General features: G+C 36.6%; 1 protein-coding gene across 4 annotated transcripts in view; it reads right to left on the bottom strand.

Annotated features, from left to right (window-relative positions):
* The window catches only part of Cdh18 (cadherin 18), a 756,186-nt gene that overhangs the window by 142,647 nt on the left and 588,023 nt on the right, over window positions 1–25,516 (bottom strand). For all 4 annotated transcript variants that reach the window (XM_041632191.1, XM_041632192.1, XM_041632190.1 and 1 more), the window contains one exon: window positions 22,985–23,104. In XM_041632191.1, the coding sequence (XP_041488125.1) occupies window positions 22,985–23,104 (120 nt within the window). The remainder of the gene's footprint in view (window positions 1–22,984; window positions 23,105–25,516) is intronic.

The following is a 25,516-nucleotide window of genomic DNA, read 5'->3' as shown; positions in this document are numbered from 1 at the left end:
CAAAGTTTATCTTGCAAAAGATAGAATAACAGAGAAACTCACAACTGTTCAATTTGCATGGAAAGGTACTGTTCAATGTTGAGCAATAAATAGGGCATCTATATCATAGCCTCTGCAAAAAGTTCAGACATCATTGTAAAAGAGGGTTCAGAATGAATATAGGAGCCATCTGTTTTAATAAAAAATGAAATAATAAAACTCACATGGAAATGTATGAAGCTAGGAAGAAAATCAAGTAGGGTGAGGTAATCTAGAATCAAGAAAACAAACACAGTATGTAATTGCTTCTATATAAAGGTTAGAGGTTTTTGAGAAGCAGGCCACAAACAATATACCCACAGAGTAAGGTACTAGATGGAGATATTGGATCTCTTCAGGTAGGAGAAGTAGAATAGATAGTTATGAGTTGACAGGATAAGAGGACTGGAAATGGTGGATCAAATGTGGAAGGGGAGAGAAAATGGAGTTGTAAAGGGAATATGAGAAAGGTTAGCTAAAATAAAGGTCATTTGAGGGATCATATGGTGAAGGCGTAAGTCATAAACAATGCCACACCAGTTTGGAATTATGATTAATAGGGTGGTATTTATTTAAAGGGGAAAAAAACTTACAGATCACCTTCAGCCCTCTGCGCAACCAGGAAGGGAGTCTAGTCGCCAGCGGAGCAGGAAGTGAAGAGAGAGAGGAGAGGGAAGTGGCCGCTTTTTTAAAGGGAGAGAGACCACACCCCAATGGGCTGGTATCTCAGTGGCGATAGGCTGGAGGAGTGGGAGGACCTCCCGTAACACCTCCCCCTTTTGTTTAAATAAGAGAGTTCTAAACCTACTATGAAATTATATACAATAAGTACAAATATCCTATTCTAACTAGCTTAGGTCTTGTATAATAAATAACTTGGCCAAGTCATGAGAGAAAGTAACTGCATTTATATAGTCTTCAACCCCATTGAAGATCTGAGAAGGGAAATAATGTTACCTGGGTAATTAGGAAGTTCAGTAAAACAACTTCCAAAACATGCAACAAATCACAGAGACAACTAGCTACCTAGGCAATCACCCAAAGTCACATTAGCAGCGTTGAAGCAACAACATTGGCTAAGGCCTAACATAACTGACATACCATTTTTCAAAGGCAAGCAACTTTTGAAAACTATCTTACCCTGTCTTGGCAGGATATGACAGCCCTGTTTTACCCATTGATGCACGCTCTGTATCTTTGTCAGTGGTTGAGGTATGGGCATTTATTTGCCCCAAGGCAAGTTCTGCCAAAAAGAAGGCTCCAGGTGGAGTGTCTTTGGTGCTCAACATTCTCTCGGGAATAGAGTGGTGTTGCCAGGAGCAATTGTGTCTCACTACCGCAAAACTCTGAGTTAGATTAAAGGCCATTTTCTACAGCTCTTTGAAGAAGTTGAAGATTATCTATCTATACTGAGTAAAATCTCTATATACCTAAAGAACCTGATTAGTCTAATTATAAATGACAAACTTAGATGACTATTAGTCTATATAATTCTCAATATCTATCTAACTTAAAGACAAAGACAATAAACGACTGTGAAACAAATGAGGACAATGACCTCCAAATATAAACAATGTACAAATATACATTGCAGTAGGTAAATATATATCAATACACAAACATTATATAAGTATCTTAATCAGAGGTAGAAATGTACACTGCAATATGGTAAATATAATATATATATATATCAATACAATATATGTCAATACATAAAAAATGTTTTAAACAGAGGTAGAAACATGCATGCATACAATAGTCAATATAATTTAACTTTGTGTCAATATACAAGAATCTATACCAATATGTTTGTCTAAAAACAGTAACTCACAATTACAAATCTATTATCCCATCATCCCTCTTTTTTTTTTCAAAATGATCCCTGAGCTTATAAAATTCCTCCCCCAACCCTCAATCGTATACTAATTATACTCAACCCCTAAATGATGTCCCTAAACCCAAGGCAAACTTTACTGGGAGAGGGGACGTCGTCCTCTAGAATTACTTCCAGCTGTCATGGGGGCGACGTTCTTTCTGGGGGATCCTGTGAAAGTAAAATGATGGTTAAATTTCAAGATCAATGTCTTTTAAAATTGCCAATAGTCTCTGAGTATTTTGTGCAGGTCTGGCCAAAATGTTGTATAAGATGTGCACCATTTCAGCTAACCAAGTTGGAACTGTCTTGTGCAGCTGGTATCCAAAGCAGGTCTTGTAGTAGCGCTATCAGTATCATGACGTCATATCAACCAGGTGGAGTTGTTGTGATGGGGCCCCATCTTCTTCCTGGAAACTTCAAATGTCACTTCAGGAAAAACTCATTGTTCATTATGAAAAACTTAAACATTAATCATATAGACATATATATATATATATATATATATATATATATATATATTCAATGAAAGACATGATAGATATATTCAATGAAAAGTATGATAGATATGAAGAAAAGCAAAGATGTTTTCTAAACTCATATTTCTTTCTGTCCCACATCATGGCTCTTGACATGAGACAGAAACTCCAGAAACTCTGGGTTTTTTTCTTACTAACAGGCTTGGAATTGGAGAGGGACTGAGCCAGAGTCCAACTTCAAAACCAGCTTTATAAATTTAGAAATATGGTTTAATTGTACTTACACAACCCATTCAGTTTTCTTGATATTTCCTATTGGGCAGGTATTTTTCCAGCTGTCAGTATCCAAATAATCAGGGTCCCTTGAATTTTTCAAAGATGAGTGTTTTCCTGTGGAGACAAGAACAGAACCCTGCTCCCATTCTATATGTTTTTCTTACCACCTGTATGAATATCATCATTGTGGATAAGTTGTCATTTCTCCTTTCCAAGAGGTTTCTCCTCTTCAAATCGAAACTTTATTAATTTTGATGGTATCCACAATTTTTCTTCTCGTGTGGAAACAAGAGCAAAACCCCTTCCCCAACGTAGCACATCTCCTGGCTTCCATTGAGAGGTCAGCACATCTTTGAAATAAATCGGTTGATTTAGTTCAGCAGACTTTTCCATTATCCAATGTCTCTCTGCTGCTGTCGTTCCTTTCTCATTAGCGTTAAGAAAATTCAAGGTTAATAATGCATTATGTAATCTATTTCTGGGGGTATTTTTGGTCCCTTTCTGTTTGTTCAGCATATCCTTTATAGTACGATTTGATCTTTCTATAACTGCCTGACCTGTAGGATTATTTGGTATACCTGTAATGTGTTTTATATTATAATAATCAAAAAAGTGTTTCATTTTCTTAGATACATATGCTGGACCATTATCTGTCTTTATTTGCGCAGGTATACCCATGATGGCCATAACTGCCAATAAATGTGTGATTACTGAATCAGCCTTTTCTGAGCTCAGGGCAGTAGCCCATTGAAAACCTGAATACGTGTCTATGGTGTGGTGTACATATTTTAATTTACCAAATTCCATAAAGTGGAACACATCCATCTGCCAGATTTCATTTCTCTTAGTACCCTTTGGGTTACTCCCTGCAGGCAACGGTGTTTGATTATAGAAAGAACAAGTAGGACATCTCTTTATAATGTCCTTAGCTTGTTGCCAAGTAATGGAAAATTCTTTCTTTAGGCCTTTACTATTGACATGATGCTTCTTATGAAATTCTGAGGCCTGCAACACACTTCCAATCAATAATTGATCAATCTCAGCATTGCCTTGGACTAGAAGACCAGGCAGACCTGTATGGGACCAGATGTGTGTTATGTACATCGGACAAAGCCTGTTCCTGATTATGTCTTGTACCTGGATAAACAATGAAGTCAACTCTGTGTCATCTGGTATAAATTCAGCGGTTTCAATATGCAAGATAACTCTTTCTGCATATTGTGAATTTGTAACTATATTAAGAGGTTCTTTAAAATCCCTTAGCACCATAAGAATGGCATATAATTCTGCCTTCTGGACAGAATTATAAGGGCTTTGTTCCACCTTACTCAATTCATCTGACTTGTAACCTGCTTTCCCTGATTTATTTGCATCAGTATAGAACGTACGGGCTCCAGTTATTGGAGCATCACATACAATTCTAGGAAGAATCCAAGAAGTTCTTTTTATGAGGTTAAGTCTACTACTTTTGTGATAGTTGCTATTAATATCTCCCAAAAAATTAGCACAAGCTCTTTGCCATGGTTCATTGTCTTCCCATAACTTTTTTATTTCTTCAATAGTAAAAGGCACTATAATTTCTGCTGGGTCTATACCTGCTAGTTGACGAAGTCTCAGCTTACCTTTTATAATTAATTCAGAGACGTTTTCCACATAAGTTTTTAATTTTTTACTTGGTTTATTAGGTATAAATATCCACTCTAAAATAATATCTTCCCTCTGCATTAGAATCCCTGTAGGAGAAATTCTGGAAGGCAATATGACGAGGATGCAGCTAAAATTTGGGTTCACCCTATCCACATGTGCCTCCTGTAATTTTTCCTCAATCATTGTCAGTTCCTTTTCTGCTTCAGCTGTCAGTTTTCTTGGACTATTCAAATCTTTATCACCATCCGAGGTTTTGTTTAAATGAACTATTAGATCAGGTGTTATCCCAACAGCTGGTCGTAGACTGGAAATGTTTCCTAACAATCTTTGGAAGTCATTAAGAGTCTTTAACCGGTCTCTCCTAATTTGTGCCTTTTGCGTTTTAATTTTCTCTAACCCTATTCTGTAACCTAGGTAATTAATAGAATTTCCTCTTTGAATCTTTTCAGGGGCAATTTGTAATCCCCACCTAGGCAAGACTTTCTTTACTTCTTCAAACATCCTTTCTAAAGTATCTTTATTTGAATCAGATAACAAGATGTCATCCATGTAATGATAAATGATGGACTTGGGGAACTGTTTACGAATTATTTCCAATGGCTTACTTACAAAATATTGGCACAGTGTAGGACTATTGAGCATACCCTGTGGGAGGATAGTCCATTGATATCTCCTATTAGGCTGAGAATTATTATAAGTAGGCACTGTGAAGGCAAATTTTTCTCTATCCTTTTCTTGTAACGGTATAGTGAAAAAACAATCTTTCAAATCAATAACTATTAGAGGCCATCCTTTTGGTAACAGAGAAGGCAAAGGAATTCCAGATTGTAGTGGGCCCATAGGTTGAATTACTTTGTTGACAGCTCTTATATTTGTCACCATTCTCCATTTACCAGATTTCTTTTTTACAACAAACACAGGAGAATTCCAAGGGCTGGTTGATTCTTCAATATGGTGAGCATCTAGTTGCTCTTGCACCAGCTGTTCCAATGCCTGTAGTTTATCTTCAGCTAGAGGCCACTGTTTGATCCATATTGGCTTCTCAGTTAGCCATTTTAAAGGTAGGGCTGTTGGTACCTCTAAAAGTTTGGTATTTGCTGTATGTTCTTGTACAGCCTGAATGGCTGGTGACCTTTTTCCATAATACCTCATGATATCCTTCCCAGAACTATGAGTTCCTGGAACTACAGGAATGTTAATCTGGGTATTCCATTGCTGTAGCAGGTCACGGCCCCATAAATTTATGGCAATATTGGCTATATATGGCCTTAGTCTTCCTATTTGCCCTTCGGGCCCTATGCATTCAACCCATCTTGTGCTTTGTTTTACACGAGATAGGGTTCCAATTCCCAGGAACTGAACCTTACCTCTTGAAGAGGCCAATTTGGATGCCAAGATTCTGGGGTAATGATACTTACATCCACACCTGTGTCTAATAAGCCTTCAATAAAAGTGCCATTTATGCAGACTCTTAGCTTTGGTCTTTGATCATTAATAGAAGTCTGCCAAAATATACGTTTACTCTGTCCTACTGGGTTTTTTGACTCATCCTCCACACGTCTTTCATCATTTAGACCAGTATTACTTTTTACAGCAGAAATTGGAGCTTTTAATTTTCTTGTTGAGGCACGTTCTCCACTGTGACTGGGAATGACTGGGCCACTGTTGGCTTGGGGGCCTGCGAGAGGCCCCTCAAGGAGTTTCCCGACGGTATTGGGTTGCCTTGTTTGTCTGTTGTTGACCTGCATTCATTGGACCAATGTCGGCCTTTACCGCATCTCCTACATATACCTGAAGGCCTAGGTCTCCTTTTTTTGTCATTCCCAGAGAAGATAATATTCCTAGAAATTCTGTGCCTGCAGTCCCTTTTCAGATGTCCTAATTTACCACAATTAAAACACCTGGCAGTTTGATGTCTCCTCATTGCTGTGGAAATCGCTTCTCCTACCCAAGGTTCATCGTTATAACTAAACGTCTCAACATTCATCGTATGCTGAATCCATTCATCCATAGGTGCTGATCTAGACTTTAAAGGCCCAATTATCTTTTTGCATTCTATGTTTGCATTCTCAAAAGCTAGAGATTCAAGAAGTATTCATCTAGCTTCTGGGTCTGTTACCCCTATGTCCAGAGCCTTAATTAATCTTTGCAAAAAGTCAATAAAGGGTTGTCTCGGTCCCTGCCTAATTCTAGTATATGATTCAATCCTTTTTGCTGGATCTTGTATCCTATTCCAAGCATTTAAAGCTGCTTGGTGACATAGACACAGTACTTCATCATCATAAAGAGATTGGACCTGTGGATCAGCATATTCTCCTGCACCAAGAATTTGATCTTGGGATACCTCGACACCTTTTGCTCTTCCTTGCTGTTCCATATGTTTGGATTCTTCTCTGAAATAAATTCCAAACATCAAGGAAGGTCCATTATCTAAAACTGCAGACACTAACTGATGGAAATCATGGGGGGTAGCTCTAACATTAGAAGCCCAAGTCCTTATCATTTCCTTTACATATGCAGAGTGCAAGCCAAAATTAACAATAGCTTGCTTAATTTCTTTTAGATCATTCATTGCTATTGGCGTCCATCTAGCTTCTCTGACTCCCTTTGAGCCTTTAGAAGTTGACGCTTTGTCAGAATTAAGTATAGGGTATGCCGCTAAAACCTTGGATAAGCCAGTTCTAATAGCTGGTGTTGGCATTGTATCCTGTCCTTGCGCCTTATTACTCTGTTCACCAGCTCCAATCATTTCTTCAATCATTTCAAGTCTTTTTATTATTGTCTCTTTTGAATCCTGAATCTCCTGACCTGCATGAGTTTCTAGTAAAAATTGTATGGTTCTTAGGAGTGCCATGATCTTCCTAAATGATAGAATATTCAAAAGAATACTGAAGCCTAGTAACCAGTAAATTAAGTTATCCCCATAGTCATATAAACCTTGCATGATATAACCCATTGTATTGGCAACCAGAACAGTAAAATTCGCGTTGGAAACGAAAACTGCCATATTACCTATTATCCAGCAGGTGGCGCTGTTGCCAAGTCACGACGAAAACAGAGTCCTGTTTCAGAGTCCGCTTAGTATTCGTTAAAAACTGGAAAATGTAAGTTGCTCAACAAAGTAAATGTAATTAAATCAATTCCAGAGATGGAACCAGAAACCCAGAATCCAGGGGTAGAGAAGAGCAACCTGGAAGCTGCTTATGCCTCCACGTGACAGAGTCACCCTGAGAGGTTGTAGCTTTCAGCAACCACGTGCTCTGGTTTGTGCCACTTAAGAGCTGTGCTTGCAAGGGAGATTTAAAAACGACTCAGAAAAGAGCATGCCATGCGGCAGAGACTACGTGGGCCTGTGGAGTTTAAATCCACGTGGGGAGGCCAAGGCCGCAGGTGGTGGCTGAGGAAGGGAGGGCTCCCGCCAAGCCGAACTCGCGGCTGGCAGCTGAGCGGGGAAAGGAGAGGTTCTAAAAACAAATGTTGGGTGCCAACTGAAGGCGTAAGTCATAAACAATGCCACACCAGTTTGGAATTATGATTAATAGGGTGGTATTTATTTAAAGGGGAAAAAAACTTACAGATCACCTTCAGCCCTCTGCGCAACCAGGAAGGGAGTCTAGTCGCCAGCGGAGCAGGAAGTGAAGAGAGAGAGGAGAGGGAAGTGGCCGCTTTTTTAAAGGGAGAGAGACCACGCCCCAATGGGCTGGTATCTCAGTGGCGATAGGCTGGAGGAGTGGGAGGACCTCCCGTAACAATATGGAAACCTAACACAGAAGAAATTTCCTAAAATCCACACATGTATGAAAGTGATATATATGGAATCACAAATTAATGTGGGAGACCTAACCCTACCTAGACATTTAAATGAAGCCACCAGCTCTGGTAACAGATTTTAGCTAATAGAGTAAGGACCCAGTTGGAACCACTATCATTCAAGGCTATTGCCAGGGCTATTAATTGCTCTCCACAAATGAAGAGTAGGGTTGTAGTGCCAAAAATTTAAAAAAAATCACTGAACATGAAAAAGTTTACCAGGTGCCTTCATAGAACCTTCACCCCCATTGACTGGCGCTCAAGATACCAAAAGAGTTCAAAAGATAAGAGTAAACACAAACCCAGTAACAAAACCCTACAATCTATAATGGCATCAGCTTTCAAGATGTTCTACGATAGTGGTACAACACTTACACATCAATCATGCTGGTGGGTTTTAGTCAACTTGACATAAGTTATAGTAATCAGAAAGAGAGAAATAATTAGTAAAATTTCTCTATTAAGATCAGGCAGTAGGAAAGCATACATAACATTTTATAAATAAGTGACTGATATTGATGAGGAAGGTCCCAACCCATGGTAGATTTTGTCATCCCTGGGCTGTTTATCCTGAGTTCTATAAGAAAGCAGACTTTATAGAATTTGAAGAGCAATTCAGTAATAGCTCCACGCTATAGCCCCAGTTCTTAATAGTTTCAGTTCTTGCCTCCAGGAACCAGTCTTTTTGAGTTTCTGTCCTGACTTCCTTCAATGATTGCCTACAGTGTGAAAGTATAAGCCAAGTAAACCCTTTCTTGCCCAACTTAGGTTTGGTCGCGGTGTTTCATTCTAGGATTAATAACCATAACTAAGAGAGCAACAAAGAATACCTGGTTGTATTTAAGGTCTAACCCATTAATTGGAATCCATTTCTAAAACTATTTAATTGACTGATAACCTGAGACCAAAAGGCTAGGGACCTATGGGAAAATCAAATACTACAATTTTGCTTGAGAATGAGCCATAAATTGACTCATACTGATCCTTTACGATATTCAAAGGTTAGAGATATCCTCTGTAATCATCAGAGATGATTCATCCTCTGGCAGTAATTGGGAACAAATACAGAGACCTACAGCTGGACAATGTTCCAAGGAATAAGAAACCTTTGAACATTCAATACTAATTGAGATGTCTTCATGGAATGCCTCCCCATAGAGCTCAGAAAACTGTGCAGAGGACATGTTCTCAACCATTTTGATAGCAGCATTATTTGTAATAGCCAGAACCTGGAAACAACCTAAATAACCCTTGGCTGAAGAATGGATAAATAAAATGTGGGAATTTAAACAATGTTGTAATAGACATTGGGAAAAATGATGACATCTTGAAATTGGCAGACTCAGAAAGACAAATATACTATACTATAATATAATATAATATATAATTCATAAGTTGATTTTAGACATAAAACAAAGGAAAAAACAGCCTACAATTCACTACCATATAGAACCTAATAATAAAGAGGACCCTAGGAGAGACATACATGGATCTAATACATGGGAAGTAGAAAAAGACAAGATCTCCTAAGTAAATTGGGAGTAAGTTTTATCTCATTTTCATTTCTATTATGATTATCATTATTATTTTATATGACTTCTTGTATTCTAATGAGAAAAAATATGTACATTTGGGTGGGTGGAAAAAAGAGGAGGATCTGGGAAGAGTAGGAGAACTAATAAATATATTATATGAAAAAATCTATTTTCAATTAAAGAAAGATAAAATAAGGCTGTAGGGAGCCCTGTAGGCTTTTTTCTGAATTAGCAATTTAATCGGGGGGGGGCAGATTGTTATGGGAGGTGGTCCTCCTGGGCTAGTGGTCCTGGGATGAACAAGCCATGAGGATCAAGAAAGGAAGCAGCCCTCCACCAAGACCTGTGTATTAGCTCCTGCCTTCAGGATCCTACTATGCTGAGTTTCTGCCTTGACTTCCCTCAGTGGACTTGACTCCAGGTATGTAAGCCAAATAACACAGTCCCAGACCCTGTCAGTCCCTAAGAAAAGACATGGTGGTATTAGATTACTACAGAAACAAGTGTTTTATAGCTATATTTATGAACTCAAAGATACTGTGGCAGTATGTTCAAGGTCAAGTTGTAAAAATCCCAGCATAAAATTGGGGGCTGGGTGGGATCATGAAGTCCTATTGCTAGCCCAGGAGTTACTGGAAATTGATTGCTACTGGAGAAAGGAGAATCAGTTTTCTATAAGGGTGTGTGGTCTGGGAAGGGGACCATTGTTCAAGAAAGACACCACAGCCAGAAGTATTTGAATGAATTTGGGCCACACGTATAAAGCTTATTGTGTTAAGAGACAGATATGGAGGGAGGGAAATAAGGGGAAGAGAAGGAGATAGAATGAAAGAGAGGGATTTGCAGGTTTCATGTGAATGGAGGTAGTAGTGGGTCTGGGAGAAGTGGGAGGGATGGATTTGATCAAAGTCTGTTGTATAGTATTTCCAAATAAGCAATACTATAAAGTAAGAAATGGTGGTGATGGGGATACAGAAGACTTTTGTAACATGAATGTTAAGTGCAGTAGGGTAGTGGAAATCTTTAGTTAACAGAGTGAGAAATACACTGCTTGAAGCCATTGCTTGTATTTTCTCTGGGGTAGCTCTGTGCAAGGAGAATAATGGCTGTTCTGAGAATAATCATCTTTACTATCTTTTCGATGTTAGGCTAATGATTCTTAGATTTATCAATGAAAAATTCTGACGCCCAAGAAAATTGCTTTGCCTCTATGTACTCACACCAGAGTTTCCGTGGAGCCCTTGGAATAAATTGACAATATAGACAATAAAATGCAGCCCACAGAGTGAGGACAAGGAACCTTCGTGAAGTGGAAGCAAACAGTTCAGTTCTGTAACACTATGAAAAAAATCACACTGAGGAATTTAACTTCTGTTCCAAGAATATTCTGTTTCATGTACACACATTATATCCAGCATTGTTTCAACTTTCAGTGAACCAAGTAAACAAGCTCCCTATTGCCTGTGTTGTTATCAGTGCAAAGGGATAGTAAACAGAAGTGACTTTTGTCCAGCAGGAGGTGAGACAAGAGCCCTTAAAGCTAAGCTTAATGTTGACAGCCTAACAACAGGACAAAAATTCTTTCTAGACCCCAAATATTTTGACCCACAGAGAATTTTATCTTTCTCTCCCCATACGGCTTACAGTGGGAATCTAAGCCATTTTAACATTCTTCTAATGTTAAAGGGGAGTTTTATTTTATAAAAATAAATGATAGAGTTGTTCTTTGGGGGGGGGGGGGGGGGTTGATACAGGTTTCTCTGTAGCATTGGAGCCTGTCCTGGAATTCGCTCTTGTAGACCAGGCTGGCTTCAAACTCACAGAGATCCTCTTGCTTCTGCCTCACAAGTGCTGGGATTAAAGACATGTGCCACCACCACCCAGCTCAATAGAGTTGTTCTTAAAAAAGAAAAGGGAAGTTTAAGAAACATGGAAAAAAAAGGATGTTTTCACTATTTGTTCTTTGCTTAACTATGTGAAAAAGCTGAAGAAACATTTTGAGACTGATGTAATTACAATAGAAACTCAATGTGGTCACTAAAAGAGATGAATAACATGCTATATTCAAAGTGGTACTGCCATCTTTTATATGTTAGCATGCATTAATCATCTTGTACAGTATGCAAATGAGCAAGAAAAGTTCTTGGGGACTTTGTAACCTAGGAATTTATAGTTTAATTAAGAATGTACAAGACATACGGTTCTATCAGTAACAGTTTACATAGTGATCTACGATTCACAACAATTTAGTTCATTTGCTTTCTTAAAGTTTTTCAGCACTAATATTTTGGCAATCATTAGATCCTATATTTTAAACTTATGTAGTTAAAAAATACCAATTAAAAACAGGTGCTTATGGGAGACGAAAGAAAAGGAAGATACTATAATATACCGGTGATATAAACATAATTTTTAAAGAAAATTTCAAAGATAATCAGTGCATTTTTTCTGAAGAACTATAGATAGTTTTAGCAATTTAAGCAAACAATGTAAAAATAAGCATCTTTGTTTTGTACAGCAACAGTCTTGAAAATGTTCATTGAGTCCTCAGAAATAGAGAACACCACTCTTTTTCTTTTCATACACATAGGCTTGAGAAGATGAGTCCAGATTTATGATGTCTGTCTTATATCTACTCAGGACAGTGAATTTCACAGTGAAAGTGAGTTATCAGATTACACGGGTTTCACCATTGTCTCTGGCTTTAGTCACATTTGGTTATATCAACAAATGAAACTAGTACAATGTAAATTAATTGAAATCTATTTGTTTACTCACATTTGAATAGTGTATATTTTCCTAGGACTGTATAGTTACTGCTACTCTTCCAGTGACTGAATCTGTGCTTAACCACAGACATTAAAGTAAAGGAAGCTGTGCTGGCTAGTTTATGTCAATTTGACACAAGCTAGGGTCATTTTGGAAAGGAGAATCACAATTGAGAATATCACTGCACCCCACCATATTAGACTGTTGGCAATTCTATGATCCGTTTTCTTAATTTATGGTTGTGTGGGTGGAAGGGCAGTTGGTTTTGATTGCTATAGAAAATCAGACTGCCTCAATCAAGACATCTCATTCCTTGCTCTCTTCTCTGTCCTTCCTCACCTTGACTATCCCTTTCCCTCAAGTTCTCCTCCCCACCCCTGCCTTCTCCCTTCCTTTTCCCCTTTCATCCTCCCTTCTCTCCCCACACCCATGCTCAATTTTGTGAGGTGATCTTGTCTATTTTGACTTTCCATGTGGATCTATATTCGTTTTTCTTAAGGTTCAACTTGTTACTTAGCTTTTCTAGGATCATGAACTGTAGTCTAAATAGTGATTGAGGGAGCCATTATGGGGCTAGCAAGAAACCTGACTCTAGAGAAATTCCCAGGAATGAACAAGGATGACCCCAGCTAAGATCCTAAGCAAAAGAGGAGAGGGTGTCAGAACTGCCCTTGCCCAGTAGTCAGACTGATGAATATCTTAAATATCACCATAGAACCTTCATCCGGCAATTGATGGAAACAGAGGCAGAGACCCGAATCAGAGCACTGGACTGAGCTCTCAAAGTCCATTTGAAGAGTGGGAGGAGTGAGAAAATGAGCAAAGAGGTCAAGACCATGATGGGGATGCCCACTCAAACAGTCTACCTGAGCTATGGGGAGCTCACCAACTCCAGCTAGATTCAGAAAGAACAAGCAAAGGTCCAAACTAGTTCCTCTGAAAGTGGATGGCAGTTGTATTGTTGGGCAGACTGTGGAGCCACTGGCAGTGGAACCAGGATTTATCCCTACTGCTTGTACTGGATTTTTGGGAACTTACCTTTTTTGGATGGATACCTTGCTCAGCCTAGAAATAGAAGGGAGGGCTTTGGACCTTCACCAAAGCAATGTGCCTTATCCTCTCTTTGGGGTGGACAGGGGCTGGTATATGAGGGTGAATGAAGGAAATAGGTGGAGGGGAGGGAGTGGGAACTTGGATTGGTATGTGTAATGGGAAAAAAAAGATAGCTAACTTTCTTTATTTAAAAAATAAAAATAAAATAAAATAAAATAGCAGACTGAGCAAAGAGAAGCAATCCAATAAGCAACTCTTCTCAGTGACCTCAGCACCAGCTCCTGCCTCCATGTTCCTGCCCTGCTTAAGTTCCTACACTGACTTTCTTTAGAAATAATCTGTAATATAAGTAGATATAAATCTTTTCCTTCACAACTTGTTTTTGGTCATGGTGTTTTATCACAGCAACAGAAACTCTAAGACAGGATTCAACATTGCCATCTAAACAAGGATGCTCTAACTTTGATAAAACCATCCTGATTTTGTTGAATGCTACTACTGTAAGAACATGGAAGCAGCCAGAAGATCTGTTGAATGGAGCTTCACACAGTAATATCAGAGCAACAATGGAATCTGCAAAGTGAGTCACTAACAGGGAATAGACAACAAGGAGTAATAAGTGCTGATGGCTCTTTACTTTTTCATGTTTTAAATACATAACAAGCTGTATCTCTTTTTGTCTTGCTTTGCCCTGTAGTGTCTTTTGGGAACAATTTTCCTTCAAATCTTTTTTGAATATGAAAAAGTGAGATAATGTTCTTTTGGTAAACACATTGTGAGGTACTGCACTGCATTTACCTACGACAGAAGAATAACCTTTAGCATTATGGGCTGAGAAGTAACTGAATTTGCAACTTCTGTATTATGTTTATTATGTTTCAACTGTTACTATTTCAATAAGTGTAATGATAATTATTAAGTCAAGCAGGCATTACTCTTACTATCTTATGAATTCTCATAAATATTTTTCTGGATCGTGTAAAGTTAGTAATCGCATCTACAGGACTTTTATGAATATATTACATATTTTCTAAACATTCCTTTCAGAATTCTTCATATTTTTAGCAATTGTTGAAATGAAATAAGTTTTTATTGATTAAACACAGCAGAAGATACTGATGAACTACCTTAGGTGAACAAGTAGGAATGTTGAAACTAACATTAGTTCTTTTTTTTTTTTTTTTGGTTTTTTGAGACAGTATTTCTTGTGTTTATGGTTTATGTAAAGGATTTTGTAATATTAATTAAAAATATGCTGAAAAATTATTTTGAGTCCCAAATCCTCTTTAATTTTTGTTAAATTAAGTTATGGAGTATATGTGATGTTCATACATATTTTATTTTCATCTCGTTTTCCCCAGTTTTCTGCTCTATCTGCCATGCCCAGTTTTTCACCTCTGTTTTGTTCTATTTTCTTCCACTCTAAGCCTGTTCTGTCTTGTCTTAAGATCTCCTTTCTAGTTCTTTGTCGTTAACCATGTTTACTCCCATCTGACTGCAGAGTTAAAAGATAGATTCAGCTGGAATATTGAGAGTGAATAAGTTACTTGTTTTTTTTAACACAAAGAATTAACTTGGTGGATAAGTTTTTTTACAGTTCCAACTATTTTCAAACCAAATTCACTTTTGTTTGTGGCTGAACAAAATTCCATTGAATGAACACTTCATATGTTACTTTCCTCCCATGTGTTGCTGAACATCCAGTCTGGTTCTATTGTCTTCCTAGTAGAAAAAAACCTGATACAAGTAGAAGTGTGTCAGGGTCCCTGTAAAAGATCGCACATCACATTGCCGAGGAATTGTACTGCTTGGTTAGATAGTACTATGCTTTCTGTTGTTTTAAAACCTTTCACATCAATGTCCCGAGTGCCTCTCCTAGTTTCCACTCCATCCAGCTGTGGATAGGGTCCTTCTTTGCTCATATCCACACTAGTGTATGTTATTTGTTTTCTTGATGGTTGCCATTCTGACTGGGGTGGGATGGGACCTCAAAGTAAGTTATAATAAATTCCTTTAATGGTTAAGGATACTGATTATAAAATCTCCATAGGCCAATTTTATTTCTTTCTTAAAGACTCATTTTATTGTTTTCAATTATGTGTATGTGTAGGTACCCTTCTGTGAGTATGTGCATATGAATTCAAGTGTTCTTTAGGCCAGAGGTGACAGACAACCTAAAAGCTGAAGTTACAGGTGGCATTTGATACTAAACTCAGGTCTTTTGGAAGAGCAGTTTATGCTGTATTCCTAACTGCTGAGCCATCTTTCTGGACTCCTCTCTTTATTATTTTTATAACCATGTGTTTACTTCATTGGCAAATTCACCGACTAGTACGGTTGTGGGTGTGTATGTGTGTGTTTATCAGTCTGTCTGCTTATTTTATTTGTTATTTTTATTATATGTAGTACTTTAAGATTCTGAACATAAAATCCTTGGCTGAAATATAGCAGGAAAAGATTTTCTGCCATTTAGTAGCCTATCTGTTCATTCCTTTGATCATTTATTTTTCTGTGCTTAAGCTTTTAAGTTCTTATAATTCCATCTGTCTCTACCGTCTGTGCTATTGTGGTCCTATTAAGAAATTTGTTATCTCTGTCTATACCATGAATTGATTTCCCTATACTCCATTAGCAGTTGCCGTGTTTACAGTTTAAATGGGTGTTTTTGATCTACTCAAAGTTATTCTATAATGACAATGGGTTTTTGATCCTATTGCACGTACTGGCTTTGGGGGAGCCTAGGCAGTTTGGATGCTCACCTTACTAGACCTGGATGGAGGTGGGTGGTCCTTGGACTTCCCACACTTCAGGGAACCCTGATTGCTCTTAGAGCTGATGAGGGAGGGGGATTTGATCGGGGGAGGGGAAGGGAAATGGGAGGCGGTGGCGGGGAGGAGGCAGAAATCTTTAATAAATAAATAAATTTAAAAAAAGTTATTCTATTCTCAATATAGAACATATATAGTACACCTAAAATTCTATGAATTTGATAAGCACTTTCAGTAAACTAGCAGGGTACAATATCAATGTATAGAAATCGGTAGTTTCTAGAGGCACTGAAAATTGCATTTCTGATAAAAAAAAAAAGACCAGGAAAAATATGCTATTCACAGATGCCTCAACATGTGTTAGAATAAATCTAAACAAAGGGTTGGAAGACCTCTGTAAGGGAAACTTTATGGTGATAAAAACTAAATCGAAGAAGCCACCAGATGGTGAAATTCCCTCCTATGCTTTTTGAATTGGGAGGATTTATATCACAGCAAGGACTGCATTGAAAGCTGCAGAGATTCAAAGCAATCTCTCTCAAACTTCCAAGGACAATCTTTACAGAACTGCAAAAAAAAAAATCTAGAATTTTAAGAAAACAAGAATAATACAGATCAAACCAATACATCATTTAATTATAAAATATACTTACCACAGTGATAAAGAGTGAAACACAGAAACATACCAGTAAATCATTGTGAGTTCTAAAGAGCCACAGGTAAATCCACACAGCTATGCACACTTAACATTTGAATAAATCATCAAAAACATGTATTAGGAAAGTGGGAGCAAGGAAATCGATATCTTGATTGAGGGAGCAATTATGGAGCAAGCAAAGAACCTGGCTCTAGATAAATTCCCAGGAATCCTCAAAAATGGCCCATCTAAGACCCTAAGTAATAGAAGAGAGAGTCCTCAAAGTGGCCTTGCACAGTAGTCAGACTGATGAATATCTTAAATATCGCCATAGAACCTTCCCCAAAGCAATGTGCCCTCCCCTCTCTGAGTGAGGGGAGGGGGAGTGGGTGAGGGTTTGGATGTGGGGAGGGGGGTAAGTGGAGAGAATGGGAGGAGGAAAGGAAAGGGAAACTTGGTTTGGTATGTATAATGAAAGATGATTGTTTTTCTTTTAAAAAATAAAATAAAGCAAAAAAAAAGGTCAAAAAAGAAAAGTGGTAAACTTTTTAATAAATAATACTATGAAATGTGGATATCTACCTCCAGAAGAATGAAATCATATTCAAATCTCCCACACTGCTCAAAATTCAATTGAACTGGCACCTTCCTTACTTAGGGGAAAAGATGTATTAATCTATTCTAAATACTTCTTTCATACAATGAAATTATTTTTTTGTTCATTTTAGATAACACTACTCCAAAGGCCTGTATGACTATCCAACACTCAATGGTCATAAAATCTTATTTATTTTACAGGATAGAGAAAAGAGGACACAGAACATTGCTGGACACTTGCATTTTTCCTGATACACAGCTAAGATAATTTTGCAAATTTGTCAAGATAACTAGATTGGCACCCTCATTACAAATTTAGATACACTGAAATTGGAATGCAAATTTTCTGGAATCTGACCAATTTAGTGAATATTAAGTTGCATATTTGTATCAAAGCATAAAGTATCTACAAAGTAATTTTCAATAAAGTAGAATGTTCTGTATTGTACGTGAGGAGATTTCTGTACTGTGAAGTAGATGTAATTCCTACATAATTGAATGATTAACAAGAAATTTGATGTTCAGTGTCTGATTTTTAATATCAAACAGCAAACAACATTGAAGTGCTAAACCATAGTAGGAGTGCTGAATTCAAGTGTATATAAAACCAAAGTCAATCATTTAAATTCTATTACTTTTATATATCTGAAAATTAGACATGCTATTTATACTTGCAATATTTTCAGATGCTTACATGTTTATTTACAGCATTAATATATTTGTTTATAACACACTGTATTATTACAGAAATGAATATATATATATACATATAGATTGCATATATTAAAAACAACTAAAATTCAATTTCATAAAATAAATATAAAATTGAAAAAAGACTCAACTTTTTATTAAGTGTGTATCAAAAGCTAACTCTGTGACATGCATGCATCACTAACTTTATTGCAGTCAGACATAGGAGATACCACATTTTAACACAGTAGATCTGACCCCGCATGTGGTAAGTCAGTATAGAATTCCTACTTCATAATTTATCTCTGGCTTCTGCTTTTATCTAAAGTTTCAAATTTCCTGAAGTGATCATCGGAATACTTAAACACATTTGTGGCACAGACATTCCTTGTGTGCCTTAGTAGAAGAAATAAGGAGTGCCTTCTTTTAAAGGAGCCGTCAAGTCACTATCACAGGCAGGACTATTAACCAGATTCCGTTCCTAATTCAAGACTGCTTGCTTGTTTTGTATATAATATGTATTTTCTGCTCCAAAGACACTAGGAAGGCATCTCCTTGAACTCTGCTCCTTGGACGTAGGTAAGAAAACTAGATTCTGCCGGGCGGTGGTGGCGCAGGCCTTTAATCCCAGCACTTGGGAGGCAGACGTAGGCGGATCTCTGTGAGTTCGAGACCAGCCTGGTCTAAAAGAGCTAGTTCCAGGACAGGCTCCAAAACATCAGAGAAACCCTGTCTCGAAAATCCAAAAAAAAAAAAAAAAAAAAAGAAAACTAGATTCTATGAAAAGCCAATGGATTATTTTGCTACTGCCTTCGACCCTCAGAGAAGCGCAGAAGTCTTCAATATTATCACTTACTTCTAATGATGTTTACAGTAAAATGACAGCATTGGAATGAGCTATGTGTTATGTTAAAAATAATGAGCCTCAGCCAGGCAGTGATGGGGCACACCTTCAATCTCAGCATCAGGATGCAGAGGCAGGTAGATCTCTGTGTGTTCTAGGCCAACATTGTCTACAACCTTCCTCAAATGGCTAAGTGTTTCTGTTTTAGATATTAGTAAAAATTGTTATTTGCTCATTCTACACCAATGCTTCATTCATAATATGCCATAAATAGTGTATTTTTAATATTTATTCCTATAAATTTTTCTACTTGTAAAGTGTTAATTTTAAAATAATATTTTAGTGGGTACTCTTTGGTTGTCTTATATACTGAGGAACATCACATTGACTATAACAAAGGTTGCACAATTTACGAACTATTTGGTTCACAGTACTAATTAAGGAATTTCAGTTTAAAACCCCACATGTTATTAAATGATATCTATTTAATATGCTGAACCAATAATCTCATCATTGCTATATTTGGATACTGGTTGTAACATATGGTTTATAGAACAGAAAAACACAGTCTCTTTGGTAACTCATTATTATAAAATCAAGGTGAATAACAAAATGTACTTTTACCATAATGGAAATAAGGTAATACAAGTACAAATTTTTAATGATAAGCCCTGAAATCTCATTGTTATTTCGGGAGAAATGTTAAGTTATGCGTTATAATAATAAGTCTTCAATAAAAGTAATTGGAAATGTGTTAGGCTGGATCATTCAATTAGGAGAATGGAATTAAGTTATACTATCAAAATGCACCTTTGCAAATGGCTAGTGTTCCCATGCTTCCCATATAATACCCTATCATAGCAACTGATTCTCTTCTTTTCACTCTGTTTGTTTAGATTATATTCTGGGCATTTGGAAGCACAGTTGTAACTAGATTCATTAGTTTTAAGCACGTTTAATTGCATGGTAATAAGGTTTTTAAGCACAAGTAGGCGAAATGTGGAAGCTTTACAGAAAATAATGAGTGTTTGTCTTAGAACTCATCTTAGAACTTTCTTCAATATCTGTTTAGCACATTACTGGCTTAATGCAACTTTAAAAATATTTTCTTTCCTTACTGGTGTGATAAATAGGAAATAGACACACAGACCCATGATGCTTTGGCCAGTGAAATACTGGCATTAACACAGATCCCTATGGAAGCATGTATTTCATTTAATACACTATGCATTTGCAAGAAAAGAAAAAAAAGGAGGTCCAAGAACTTATACAGTTTAATGCATTAGAAACTGTAGGAGAGTCTCTTTATGCCTGAGATAAAATTCTGTGTTAATCATTACTTGATCTACCTGTAAGATTTATAACTATACCCAAATGTTACTTGCATTTAAATGGTATACTACCAATAGCATGCTGATAAGAACAGATATAAAACACAAACAATAACAGCATACAGAGGCAATTACCCTCAAAAATCTCTTTAGCTCACACAAGTTCCTTCTCACACCTGCCTACATTTACATTCAAAACATAGGCACCAATTCAGATACTATGATATATAAAGAAAACTTATTTTTTAAACTGATATGAGGCATCATTATAATACTAAAGTTTAAAACATATTTTATGCAGGATGCCTTTATTTCAACTTATTGTTAATTAAATATGGAATTTTCTTATATGAAAACATTTGACTAATATATAGTGTATTAATGGACTATAGATTTATTTAGGTACATGTATGTTTATACATGGGTGTATGTGTGTTCATAGTAAAAATAGCAATGCTACATTTTTTCTGCTTATTTCATTCATAATACACTTGTGCAAAGCAGAAACCTACTATTGTGTTTAATGCAAACTTGATTTAGAGGCAAGAATAAAAAGAAGATCACTTATATCAAATAGTGAGGTAATTCAGTTGTCAATAAATTTTCAGTTGAGCACTAAGAGAGATAACAATTCATAGTCATTTTGATTATGATAAGGTTCATAAGAATTTTTCCCTCTATAAATATCTCAAAACTAAATTGACTGGAGTGCTACATAATAATGTATAACACATTACTGACACTTGTCTTACAATATTTATTTTACATCATCAATGAAGTATTTCAGTCTATATTACAATTAATATGTATAAAATGTGTGGATACATGAATGCTTTTCTATGAGTTTATCCTCCACTTATAACTCCTTCTTTGTGTATTGGTTCTACATTGTATCATCTAGGGAGACAGAAATACAGGTCTGTTTCTGGCAGTGAACCTGAATGCTGGAACCTCTTATCAAATTAAGGAAGATTACTTAGTCAAATCCTCTTTAAAACAAGATAATAAAACACCATTAACAGTGATCTAGTCCTATTAGGTTCTGAAAGGGTGCTTAAGACTCAAACTTCTTACTGTTGTGTACTTCATAGTATAAGACGATTTGAAACTAGGACAGATTTGAAACCATAGGACTAATGTAGAACTCCTTACACAAATAAAATACCTAGCACCAGCCAAGAGAAAACTTCCTTTGCGTGATTGGTCAGGGCAGTCCAATAAACTCTCTAAACAATATAGACTATTGATGCAGTGCTTGCCTAGGTACCATAGGTTGAAGGTGAACCCCAATTCCTGAACACACTGCATATAAAAGATGCAGGACTCTGTTGATCCCAACTACATCAGACATGAATATCTCCTTTCTGCAGTGTACCTTCCAAGGTGCTAAAAAAACACTATGCATACTGTCAAAGGCTGCCTTCCCAGCTGTTAATGTCATGAACCACATCTACAACCAGCACGGCTAGATATCTAAGTGACACTTTCTTGTTGATGATGACTAGTAGCAGTATTTGGGACTTTTTTCCTTCCAACACGAAGGAAACTGTACCTAGTGCTAGAAATAAAACTATATCCCAGGGCTAATAAGGTCGAGGACTTTAGAAAAGTTCTACTAATAGCCGGGCGGTGGTGGCGCATGCACTTGGGAGGCAGAGGCAGGCGGATCTCTGTGAGTTCGAGACCAGCCTGGTCTACAAGAGCTAGTTCCAGGACAAGCTCCAAAACCACAGAGAAACCCTGTCTCAAAAAAGGAAAAAAAAAAAGTTCAACTAACAATTTGCTAGACTAACATAGCTCTTTATTGCATTCTTGTATTTATCTTTACAGTCACAGAAAAGTGAAACTCCCCTAGTCAGTACAAAGATGCTTCCCTCTACAGAAAATAGGGACAATCACATAAGTCATAAGTGAACACAAATGCATAGATCACGTGATCTTGGAGAACCCAGCCCCAATGAATACATCTAAAAATCCTATCTCTTGACACTTTCCTGACTCAGGAAACATCTCATTCGACAGGGCAAAAGACTATCGGCGACAAAATATCAGAAAGTGTGCTGTGAAAGTCTCTCCTGGATGGAAGAGACTGCATAAACAATAAGCACGCTATGGTTGAGCAGGGAACTTTCACAGGTTTCTACATTTAGACCAAATCCATAGACAATTAATGACTGCTGGGAGAGGGTGGGATTAGACTCTCTTGGGAATGAGCCCCCCTAACTAGTTAACCAATGCAACATTTTCAGATATGAAAGCATATAGAAACACCCACCAGAGAAAAAGAGAGAGAGAGAGAGAGCACAAGAACATGCAATCAATTCAGCAAAATATATTAATATATCTGTGCATACATATATACATTCATATACATATACATGTACATATGTACATATATCTGTAGCAATAAGAGTAAAAAGAGAGGTTATCAGTTTGAGATTGAGGCAACAATCATGGGAGGGATGCTAGATGGTACCTGGGAGTATGTGGAAGGAGGTAAGGTATGGGGGGAAATGATGTAATTATATTTTAATTTAGAAATGAGTTAAATAGAGAAGAGTGTTTCTTATAGGCCATGAGAAACAGTAAAAAGAAAACAGCATCGTTTGTATTATTGATGGAAGTACTTGCATAATAACATACATAAATTTGCTAACCTGTTTTAGGATCCACAGAGAAATAAGGTTGTCCTTGCAGGATGCTGTAAACAACACGAGCGCTGTTTCCATAGGTGGGGTCATCTGCATCTGTAGCTGTCACCTGTAGAACAGAGGTACCTGTGCATTCAGAAAACAAATTTTAGTGTGGTGTCATTTAGCGCATGACTCATTTGAACACAGTAAAAGTGTCTGTTTCAGTTTCAATGCATTACCAAGGTGACTATGACCTACTAATTTTTATTCTCATAAGATTTATTTCTGCATTTATTTGTATTTGTGTGTACGTGGGTATATTCATATATAAGCAGAGGTGCCCAGAAAGCCAGAAAATGCCCATGGAATATGCCAGCCCTGGAGTCACAGGCAGATTTGGATTACCCAATATGGGCATTGGGAACTGACCACAAGTCTTTTGTAAAAGCAGCCAATGGTCTTGACAATTGAGGGAGCTATCCAGCCTCCCATAAATTACTTCTTAAGTTTGTGTACTATATATATTGTTTACTTTATCTCCATACTATTAGTAACATATAAGCTCAAATACAACACATGCTAGTGTTGTATTATAATTTCTTATATGACAACATTGAAATGTTCTTACTGATAGGTTAACAAGAATGGGATTTTATTATTGCCCATAAATTAAGTGATATTGCATGTCTTGATAAGTCAAGAATACAATGAGGTTATACAGTTCATGTATTAAGAACATCCTTAGTACCAAAGATGAGATAATGCATAATTAAAGTGAGAAGATGGACAAATGATATTACCAGTGACATTCAACCACTCAATCTATATTACATCATATATTTATCTATTTGTTTTATATACCTTGTCTGGAATACTGAGTCTCAAACTACTACGCTTAATTCAAACATCATTTATTCAGAGGCTTCTTTACAAAATGGACATAATTGTCTTTTTAAAACAAATATTACAATAAGTTTTGAATAGTAGAAACTTTAAAATAATTAGTAAACATTAACACGCATATTTGGAGTGCTAAAATTGGAGATGTATCATTCTGATTTTTTCCTTATACTTTGTGAATTGCTTATTTTGATACATACATCTGCTTTACATAGGAATTATTCTTCAGTTAAAATTAGTCCCCACTATAACAGCCAACTATTTGAGGGTTGTTCAACTTTATGATAAGTGGGTAAAATCCTCCTCTCTTAACCAAATTTACTTTACAAATTATTCTGTGATGAATACTATATCACTAAAAATATTATCTAATACTTAAAATTGTATGGCAAACAAAAATATTACACAACCAAAAGAACTTTTACGAAATTTTGTATTGATTCTTGTTGTTGAGTTTACAGTGCAATAACGCTCTGTTGTGAATTTTGTTGTAAATTTTGCAAGCATTTACTTTCTAATATCAACCCACCTTAGAATTTTTATTTCTACTTTGAAATTCAGACACAGCCTTAACCAAACCTTATTCTATGTCTTTGAGAGATTCTAGAATACCAGAATAATTAAGTTCGCTTTTGCAACAAAAAAAATGCACATGTGTCTAATAACATAATGAAATTCTAAGACACATATTTTAGTTTATACAATAAGCACCTGAAATAAATATAAATAGTGAGGACTATTTCACATCTACATTTAAGCTGTAGATTAGTGTAACACACTGGGAACTAAATCCTGACAGTGGATCAGTGAAAGAGGTGATACAAACACTCATGTAAATCATAGAAGAATGAAGCTGCCATTTTTAAAACAAAATTCACAGTTGTAGTATGACCCAAAAAATTGTGATAAGGCATTTATGCCAAATAGAAAATTTTATTAATATAAAAGCATTTTATAAATATTTGTCAAACAATTTTTTTTCTCATTGTCTCAGAAAGAGATGAAGTGTCTTTTAGTAAAACAATCATTAAACTATATCACACTATAATATAGCTTGTTACTCAATAAAGAAGGGAAGATTAATTGGCTACTCATACTTGCATTGACTTGAAGAGGTCTAAGTTTACAATATAAATCATGCATCCTTTTACTTTGTATTTTTCTGCCTATAGGATATTGAAATATATAGTAGGATCCTATGGTCTGAAGATTGAAACATTGGAAAGCAAGTTTCATTTAAACCTCTAAGAAGGGCAAACTTAACAATGATGAAAAGAGTAAGTATTCTTTGTAATGATGATTTATTGCATGATGGACTTATAGCACCCCAACAACACTCATGGGGCAGTAGAATGACAGGGAGAATCTGTGAGGAAGCAGCAGAAAATACATGAGAACATTGGACACCGTTAGAGTACTGAGGTAGAATGCGGCCATGAAAACATTTTCTGCATCTGTGAGACAGAATGCTTCTGTTGAGTGAATCACCTTCTTTACATATGTGTGAAACATGGAAATGAAATAAATGGTACCTGTCCTCAACACTGACTGTTAAATCCTACCAATTGTCTAAAAAATTGGAAGCCAACAGCAAACAGTAAAAAATCCCGTATGATATTTGGTCCCAGATACATTGCTTAGTGAAGTCAACAAACA

The sequence above is a fragment of the Microtus oregoni genome, unplaced genomic scaffold (assembly GCF_018167655.1).
Source record: "Microtus oregoni isolate MIOR12 unplaced genomic scaffold, Mior012 000040F_ref0000088, whole genome shotgun sequence".
In the NCBI taxonomy this organism is placed as follows: domain Eukaryota; kingdom Metazoa; phylum Chordata; class Mammalia; order Rodentia; family Cricetidae; genus Microtus; species Microtus oregoni.
This window is presented reverse-complemented; position numbering and strand designations above follow the sequence as displayed.